Raw genomic sequence first — 10272 nt, forward strand, 5'->3', positions numbered from 1 at the left:
TGTATGTACCGTATATGTATTTATATAAATTGTTATTTCAATATTACACACAGACACTCCAATTTTATTTATATGTATAGATGTTATAGATTAGTATGTACTTAATTCCGCGCTGACAAATTAGCGACCATAACTAGTCTATTTAAAAAATATTATCGCAAAGAGATTAAATTAATCAATGAATTATGCACGGACATCATATATATAAGCGGCGAATTTTTATATTGTTTCATTAGAGTCAAGAAAAATGTGGTTCGTACTTTTCAGTAGTTTGTTGTGCCATCAGGTAAGACGAAGTTATTATATCGCTCTTGAATCAAATGTAAATAAACGGTAGTGCTCATGTAGACTTAGGCTAAGATTTTTTTTACCAAAATAAGGCACGATGAGCAGGACGTTTAGCAGATGGTAATTGATACGTCCTGCCCATTACAATGCATTGCCGCTCAGGACTGTTGTAAAACCCAAAAATTCTGAGCGGCACTACAAATGCGCTCGTTACCTTGAGACATAAAATGTTAAGTCTCATTTGCCCAGTAATTTTACTAGCTACGACGCCCTTCAGACCAAAATGACCAACGGCGCCTATTACTGCTTCACGGCAGAAATAGGCGCCGTTGTGGTATTTTTTTTTTATTTACCCATAATCTAGCCGGCATCCGGTGCAAAGAAGCCTCCCACTGGTGAAGACTGAGAACTATGGTGTACTTAGATTTTACTCAGATTTACATATGTACAACGTTGTTGAATGTGATAAAACGGGGACTTGACTTTTGCATGCTGTCTTAGCTTAAGTCACTGACCTGTATAAATGCCACTGGACAGGCTGTTCCATATGTTTGACATCATTTTTTTCAATGTTTTTCACCAAATCAAGTGCCACTCGCGAGCGTCCAGGGAACTAATTTTGACGTATAATACAAATGGAACGTACAATACTCTCAAGTATTTTTGCATTTTGAATTAATTTCGATTGTTTTCCGTGTTATTTATACTTCAATAATCAACGTCATGAAGTACATAATTATTTTTTTGTAAATATTTTCCCATCATCTATGTTGTCCACTAGGATGTCATCGCTAGTTTTAGTAGGTACCGCAGACTCTCGCTACATGGCCAACAGCGCCAAAATGGCGAATATCAATCAGGCACAATAGCACTTTGACAGCCGCCAGTCCAGTGGTATATATAGTAGAGGTCAGTGGCTTAATCTCAGCATAATTTCAGCTGTCAAATGACTATAAATAAGATATCGAAGCTAAGCTAAATTCTGAGCAAAGAGGTTAATTAATTCATTCATTCACTTAACACCAGAACACCCGTACGCTCGTTTGTCCTCCTTTGCTATAAAAAAAAAAGTCTATACGAACGCTCTATAGATGCTGGCTGTATGGGCTTTTGACCCCTTTGCCTGTCCAGATGGACGAACAGAACCAAAAAAAAAAGCTCTATAGATGCCAATGTCAAAATATGTGTGATAGTCTATGCTAGATGGAGATCACAGCGGCGCCATTTCCACCAAGCAGTAATGAACAGTACCAACAATTTGTATTTCGGTTTGTAGGGCATCAATCTTTGTATTTTGTAAAACATTACTATATTTACTCATATACGATTATACTTATTTCTCATTCAAGATCAAATTAAAAAACAATATTTAAATATGACTTTCACAAGAGGCTGAACTGAATAAATTATAATAAATACTAGAATTAATTATTATAAATAAAATAAATTCAAGTATTGTAAATTTACATAGTTATTAACCTTTCTAACTCATCATTATGATCTTAATCACACTCCAGAAAAAAGTTCTCAACAAACAGATTAGAAGGACGTAATTTTATAGAGTTACTATGTTTAAGTTAAAGGTAACCAGAGAAAGTGAATAATAAAGGCAATGTTATTTCTTACAGGCTCTCTCCCACTACATTCCCTCGAACTATGCTGAACCCATTCAAGGTAATAAGTCTACCACCACTGTTATACATTGTTAATCTATTATTTATTATGTTTGTGCTACCGATTGCAGATTATTATCCATTTTTATCTAGATATGCATTGGTAATAAACGATTAGTTGAACAAGATAAAAACAATCTAGCGGGACTATTTTAAATTTAAGCTCTTACGTAAGACATATTATTATATGTAATCAGACTCTCGGTTATGTGGATCGATTTGAATATTCAATTAATATAGTCAATACAAATTGCTTCCTACAAAATCTACTCTCGTGCGTCACAGGCTGTTGGACTAACTGTTGACTTGACATCCTCTGAGGTCGTTGGACCACTGCCTAATCCCGAGCACCATTGCGATCACGCGCCTAACATGGCCCCGCTATTTAGGTAGCCGCTGCGTGTGCCACCATAGGTTATCAGAGAAGGGCACAAATTCGGCCTCACATTATTGTCACCTCTAATCCAGGCCATTCCACCTCCGGCAATTATTTTAAAATGATAATTTCACGCATCATGCTGACGTCTGGTATTCTACATTCGCACGTTTTGCAAGAAGCTTTGTCAAATTACCAGCTCCAGTTTTCCCGAACAGATACGACTTAGGGACCTCCAAGGATATACAAGGACTTGCTTTTAGTGTTAGTTAGTTTTGTGCTGTTAGACCGTTAATGCGGTCACTCTCACTATGTAACAGACAAACAGATCGTTCTTTACAAGACCAAAACGCAGAGACAATTTTTAGTTGTGTGGCTATTTCTACAGGTCCTTGCCTCAGATTAAAATGGAAATAATAAGTTTGCCATCGGAAAAAGAAAAATAATGGTCTTGAATCTAACTTTACTCCTCATTCGTTTGAATAGATATTATATTAAATCATTTCTTTCAGGTCGTCAAGGACGCATAGTTTCCGGGTGGGATGCAGAACTTGGCCAGTTCCCTTACCAAGCATACGTGAGAGCCGTCGACAACCGTGGAAATATTCTAACTTGCAGTGGATCAGTGATTGATGCTAAATGGGTTCTCAGTTCTGCAGCTTGCGTGGCTGGGTATTTAATATTATATTTGCTATAGGGTTACTTCATTCAACACAAATCAATACTTATAATTATTATACTTACAATACTTAATACTATGTACAACATATCACTACCAAACTGTAGGAGAATAGTGGTAGCATTTCCGAGTTAGTGAGGCTGGATTTTTGACCGAAATAGCTGCCAGGTACTTGGTTTTCAAGTAGCCCTGTGGAGCCGCATAGATATATATATGGTATGTTTTAATTAAAATAGCAATCAAACTCAAGCAACGCTAAACCCAGTAATTTGGTTGTAATAATCCCAAAATTACCTCTCCGTGAGCTAGAATTATCGAAGGAAGTACAGAGTATTGTTTAGACAACCTACTGTTCATCAGAGAGCTAAATGTATTCATCAGCATTGCTATAATTTTGTAATAACTGACGCTTGTCGCTTTTAGTGATATTCTCAATATATTTTTAACAAATACCCTGAAATTGGGCCGTTTAGCAATTTTCGTGTTGTTGTCCATTGAAATAATTTCACTGGACAACAACAAAACAGAGTCATAAACACAACAGGAACACATCATGTAAAATATATTTTACCTACAATCTGCAATTAAAAAACTATCAACGCCATTTTCCATTTAATATTTTAAGGTTAGGTTGCATCATATTAGCTTTTAAAGTTCAGGTTTTAGTCAAATTTAACGTTAACAGTAACGCTGACTTTAATATAGACTGCGGATTGTGTTGCACTATCGAATTCCTTGGCATAGTTAATGATTGGACGGTTAGAGCGCTTTCTCACTACGTTCGATCCGAATCCGATCCGTACCCGTGAAAAACGGTCCGGTGTAATCGTAGAATTCTTTGTAACGGTTGACGGAAAGAAATTGGATGATGGAAACCGGATCTAGTGCGTAAACTACCATAGAAATAGTTCAACGACTATTTCGGACCGTGTTTTCACGGATATGGATCGGATTCGGATCGAACGTAGGTGAAAGCGCTCTTACGGTTTACAGTCAAAGTTATGATGTCATCTAAAAATTGTCAAATGGTGCAACTCATTCTTTTTCTTAACTGGCACTTTAAAGTGTTTGTTATTGCTAAAGTTAGTAAGTGCAAACCAGCCTAAGATTTGTTTCATTGTTTGACATTTACGAAACATTTTAGCCGCCAGTCGGTGACAGTGTTAGCTGGATTAACTAACGTTAACAACGCCGAGTACGTGTCAGAAACCCGTCGGTGGTACACCTACCCCACATTCGATGTGAATGAGCCAGGACGTGCTCAACAGAATGATATATCGCTCATCTATTTGCCGATTGCAATGACATTTACAGGTATAACTTGTTACAATAATATATAAATAACATCTAATATGTTGTCTCTCTATCTCAAACTGCAAACTGCAACTAATATTATAAATTTGAATGTAAGTTTGTTTGTTACGCTTCCACGCCTAAACCACCGAATTGATTTTGATACAAATTAGGACAAAGATAGAGTAGAACTTGAAAAAGGACACAGGCCTACCTTTTATTGCAAAAAAAAAGAGCGGGTTGAAATAGGGGATGGCAGTGTGTATGGAAATTCGTCATTATCGATGATAAAACCCTGAAACTTTGTATTTAGGCACTTGATAAAGAACAATTTATAAATATTTTTTCGAGCATTTTTGAAACTTTGATCCACGTGGGGATCAAATAGGAGATTACAGTTCAAAGGGAAATACTATTAAAGGGACTGCCCACAATGACAAGGGATATGTGCCAGCAGCGGAAAGAGCACTTTGTATATGTATTATTTGGAAAGTATCCTAAAAAAATAAAAATTAAATTGCCCAGAGAATCTATTCAACGCGGACGAAATCGCGGGTAAAAGCTAGTAAAATATAATCCCGCACAGGAAATGCAGTCGTTAGTAATTTAGGTACCTTATCGATATTAAGAGCTTCTTTATAATCAATCTGATTCAAAATGTGTAAATATTATAAAATAAATACATAACAAAAGTAACATATACAAATATGAAGCACTAGCCGTTTCCACCCGATTCGCTGAACGATACTTGAAAGGAAATATATTATATTAAATTTTATTTATCTTTTTACAAATACAATAAAAATATAAGTAGCCATAAACATCTAGGATAAATTTCGCATCGAATGGTGGAAGTTTCATGTCAATACGATCAGTGGTTTAGGCGTGAAAGAGCCTCAAACAAAGACCATTTTCATTAGTCCGTAGTTTTTTTAAGTCACTCGTATTATAGTTGGTTTTTTTCTTATAATTTTACAGACAACTTGAATAGCATCCAATTGCAATCCCGAAGTGACGCCTACAACGATTACACAGGTGTTCAATTAACCGCCAGTGGTTGGGGATTAACTTGGACTAACGGTATGTTATGAAATGTTATTGCATAATGGAAAATTAATCGGCCATATTGATAGTGAAGTATGTTTATCAAAATTAAGCTGTCGTTAACAGGTGTAAAGACATTTTACAATCTAATTAGAAAAACAAGATAAGGATAAATCGATGCCTAAATATTATATTGTACCCTAACATGTACAGAATTTACCAATATAAATGAAATAACATTGAGGCACTCCTTTCCAAGGGCTAGGCTAGGTTTTAACAAAGCGACGCCATATTCTGCTACTAAACAGTCATGTGCAACGAATTTTTGTGTTGTAGTACACCGTAGCTAGTGGAGTGGTCTACCAATACTTAATTATCTTCTCTCTAAGTGAAAAGCGCAATCGTGGTGCCGGATTAACGCCGGTACCAAGCTTCTGATATCATTTTAAAAAAGTTGATATGACTTACACAAGATCTCCTCTGGCTTTTCTCAAAATTGGTAACCGAGGCGCATCAAGGGTCTAATTTTGGACCTTTCCTCTCTCTTCCTTATGTTTTATTCAATGATGTATATTTTCATGATGAAAAAAAACCATAAGATAAGTACTGTTGATTTCGAATGATACTTCACACAAAGTCAAAGTTAAAAGAAATCCAAGATACGTTTGAGAACATTTGTGCGAGTAACATAAACTTAAATAATAAGAAAGCCAAACATAATATTTAAATTCACTGGACCCTACGCTAAAAATGTATTTATATATATAATAAATATAATAAAATGCATATAATTTTCAACCATAATAATATATAATATATTATTATGATTTATATTTCAGACGGTTTTCTACGTCATAACCTCGTACCATAACTTATATATAACATGCAATGTCGCGTCTGAGTATTATTATTATTATTAATTATTTTCTTTTTAATTGTGATTATGACATATCATAAATTTTTTACTGTAATTTTATCTGTAATTCAATTAAACTCAAGAATGTTATGTAATTTAATTTAAGTTAAGATTGTTTGTATATATATGGGTAATGCCTGAAAATAAATGATTAATTATAATTATTATTATTATTATGTTTCACAGCTTCATTGTATATTAATCGATGCCATGTTTTATTAGGATTCAGGCCAACAGAACTACAGTGGGTATACTTGTCTGGTGTCCCCGACGCACAGTGCAGAGGACTTTTTGGTAACATTGTCAATCAGAACACACTTTGTGCGCGTTACTGGAATGTTACTACGCAGTCAATTTGTGAGGTATGTAAAAAACTTTGTTTCAAAGCAATATATAACAATACGAAATCTACAGCCAATCGCTGATAGACATCAATGATCATACTTTGTAGACCACACGATGTCCGCTGTTAGACCGCGTGATATCCACTCGCTGTTCATGCGACGTCTATTAGCTATAGCGCTATCAATGCGTTCGGTTTCCGTTGACAACTTATCGATGACATGTTGACACCGAGCGAAGATTTGCTGTAGGTCGAGTGATGGGATGTTGGGTTACTCTAATTAGTTATGTACCAGCCTATATATACCACCAAAATGGTAACATATTTTACATGTCAATGAAAATCGGTCACAGTAACAATAGATTCACTTTCCTTTTATATCTTGCTGTATCTCCTTTAGATCTTCTTCTCTCCCGTACGCTTTGTTTGTCCATACGCCAGTATATTAAATGTATTAAACCAGTAAGCCTATAGTTATAAGTTCTACCTCTACAAGTAACTTACAAAGAACTAGATTATCTGCCCATGATTAATATGCGCATAAAGTTTTAGATAGGTTACATTAAAATCTATAAATTTTCTAATTTATTGGATTTTTTTCATTACTTAAATCTTTTCTTACTTAAACAAGGTAGGTACTATTATTTTATTACATTAATAAATTTTAATATATATCCAAAACAATTCCAAAATTATATAAATTTTATTAAAAACATAGAAGAATAATATTAGCAGCTTATATTTAAAAGAATTGAAATGTTAAGAGGCCAATATAAAATAAGCTAGGATCTCATCAATTAGATTTCTCTTAATTCTTGTTATTGACGGTTTTTCATATGAACATATCTATTACTTTCTAGGGTGACAGTGGTAGTCCTTTGGTTGACAACGACTCAGGTGTACCTGTACTGACGGCGGTGGCATCTTTCGTAGTAAGTGCCGCTTCTGGTGGTTGCCACTCCGGATTACCAGCAGGTGAGTTTATTAATACAACCTATTATTTATTACATGGGTGCACACAAAGAAAATAAAAAATCGTTTACCAACAACACAACATGCCATGGAGAGAAGCATCTTGAGGCTCAGAAAGATACATAAGATCCGCAACAAAACCATCAGGAAAAAAACAAACCTGACAGATGTCCTTGAACATGCATTAAAAATGAAATGGCAATGGGCAGGACATGTGGCTAAGGTCCCAGACAGTCCAGATGGACTCTAAAAGCGACAACATGGTGTGGTCCCTCAGGTAACCCAAAATGAGGTGGAGTGATGAACTTCTTACAGTGGCAGGTAAAAACTGGCTAGAGAAAGCAAAAAAATAGAGAGTTGTGGAAGAAGATTGAGGAGGCATATACCCGGATGGGAAGATTATAGTTTAAGTAATAACATTAGTTTAAGGTATATTTTTAAGTTACTAACACATTAAAATATGTAATCTATAACTCTTGAATAAATATGCTTATTATTATTATTATTTAGATAAAATTATAATCGTGAATGTCAAGATTGTCCAAAATTATGACACAACTTTTTGTGTCATAACTTTTGCAGATTAAATATAAGCCCCACGATAATCTGTCTATATTAAATCAGTGACTGGTGGACTGGTGATTCGATCGCATACAACACAGTCAACATAACAATTAATTGCAAGTCAGCAATCAAGCAAAGTCAGATATACACACAGTGCACCAAATGCAAACAGATTGAATTTTTATTTCTAAGGTGCACATATAATACCTACATTACATATTTGAATAGTACACAATATATGTATCACTAGGTAGTGTGAGCACAAATTACAAATAAGTTATTTATTCAAATTATTTTGATATACTTATTTTAACAAAAGAGATATACTCTGCGCTGACTCATTTTGTTATGGAATCAATAGTATTTATAACCAAAACAGTGAATTTTGGGCACAAAGTTTTAACACTAAAAACACATGAGTATGACATGACATGAACGAGCAATGTATTTCAGGATTTATATCAAACTCAACCGAAATCCATATTCCACAGGTTTTATCCGAGTTGGCCCATTCCATTCCTGGTTTACCCGAGTTACTGGAATAGACTTCAATGAGGTAGCCACTACAACAACTGTTGTAGATGACACTTCTACTACTGTAGCAGATGACACTACTACTACAGTAGCAGATGATACTACTACAACAGTAGAAGATGATACTACTACAACAGTAGAAGATGACACTACTACAACAGTAGCAGATGATACTACTACAACTGTAGAAGATGATACTACTACAACTGTAGTAGATGATACTACTACTGTAGCAGATGATACTACTACTGTAGCAGATGATACTACTATAACTGTAGAAGATGATACTACTACAACTGTAGTAGATGATGTTGTCACCGTTGATGGTGTATGGACTAACTCACGCTGGTTCAACTTCTAATGTCGAAGAATAATTACTACTAAGAAATTATACCAAAATCAAAAAAGATTTTAGTGACAATATTAAGTGATTATATATTCCTGTTAAGTTTGTATTTCATCGTCCAATTAAATATTGTACAACCGCAGTCATTTTCTTTTTCTCTAACCTTATCATATACAAAATTTGTGCAACATTTGCTAAAGCTGTCGATGTAAAATAATAAAATACTACTAAGATTGTTAGATCATTCAGTTTTATGAGTTTTTGTACCAACTAGTCTATTTTGTAGGTACCATTCAAATTTTTAACGCGAACGCATTTATTATGATACAAACTTCGATTTTCTGACATAGTAAATTTTGTTCAGTAACCTACCCCAGATATTTTGCTTAATACGGTATAGTGTGTTAAAGAAAATAGAATTGCAGAGTTTGCCTCGCAAAAAGTGTGTACATGGAATAATCAAATAAAAATCGAGATTATACTTTTGATATGCAACTAATTCATTTGTCCGATAAATATCATTAAATCGTGGAATGTTATATTTTTAATTCTTGCTGTTTTCAACTTACCTAAAATAAATTGGTTAGGTCAGGATAGGAATACGGTCTATCTTCAACCGCAAAGTATGTCAGGTGAACCGCAACATTTATTTTTGGATATTCTGAGCGAATGTAACCTCAACCTGTACAATCTATGTAGAAATATTAATAACAGAAAATTAGATTACGTGTTATGTAACAACGTAGTATCAGTCTTATCAGTCTTACATTGTAATAATCCATTGGTTCCTAAGAATGTCAATCACAAATCATTTAGACTTTACCTTGACTCTTGATTGCGAAAGTAATTTGAAATCCACGCCAAGAAAGAAATATATCTACGATAAAGGTAATTTCGATGATATCAAAGGCTCATTAGTTATTTTGTCTTATCGATTGGGAACTTAAATATACAAGATATTTAACAATTACTGAGAACTGTCCACTCAATATTTTTATTGTCAACTGTACTGATACTAATCCTGATAAATATATACCTCATAAATCAATAAAATCTTGTTATTTTCCAGTCAATTTCTGTCAGCCCTAGCCCCCCTTTTACAGAAGTCCTTAAAGAAAGAGTATTTTTTTTTTAAGAAATACAAAGCTTATGGCAATAGTGCACATAAAAATGCATTTTCTTTAATACGCGAGAGAGCCAAAATTTTATAGAACGAATACTATAAAAAAATAAAAGCTGTCTGA

At 34.3% G+C, this 10272-nt stretch overlaps 1 protein-coding gene across 1 annotated transcript; it reads left to right on the forward strand.

Annotated features, from left to right (window-relative positions):
- Positions 1 to 222: 222 nt before the first annotated feature.
- LOC126967055 (collagenase-like) lies at positions 223 to 9170 on the forward strand. The gene is made up of 8 exons (XM_050811389.1): positions 223 to 286; positions 1917 to 1962; positions 2850 to 3009; positions 4161 to 4330; positions 5288 to 5389; positions 6492 to 6631; positions 7473 to 7587; positions 8640 to 9170. Exons 1-8 carry the CDS (start codon positions 248 to 250, stop codon positions 9041 to 9043), a joined length of 1176 nt encoding a protein of 391 aa, XP_050667346.1. The 5' UTR covers positions 223 to 247; the 3' UTR covers positions 9044 to 9170.
- The last annotated feature ends 1102 nt before the right edge of the window (positions 9171 to 10272 follow it).

The sequence above is a fragment of the Leptidea sinapis genome, chromosome 1 (assembly GCF_905404315.1).
Source record: "Leptidea sinapis chromosome 1, ilLepSina1.1, whole genome shotgun sequence".
In the NCBI taxonomy this organism is placed as follows: domain Eukaryota; kingdom Metazoa; phylum Arthropoda; class Insecta; order Lepidoptera; family Pieridae; genus Leptidea; species Leptidea sinapis.

Bases quoted from the DNA above. Each gene is read 5' to 3' on its own strand.
- LOC126967055 (XM_050811389.1), top strand. From the start codon at position 248: ATGTGGTTCGTACTTTTCAGTAGTTTGTTGTGCCATCAG. The intron at 1,963-2,849 runs GTAATAAGTCTA...CATTTCTTTCAG, and splicing joins CTATGCTGAACCCATTCAAG to GTCGTCAAGGACGCATAGTT. The intron at 3,010-4,160 runs GTATTTAATATT...GAAACATTTTAG, and splicing joins TCTGCAGCTTGCGTGGCTGG to CCGCCAGTCGGTGACAGTGT.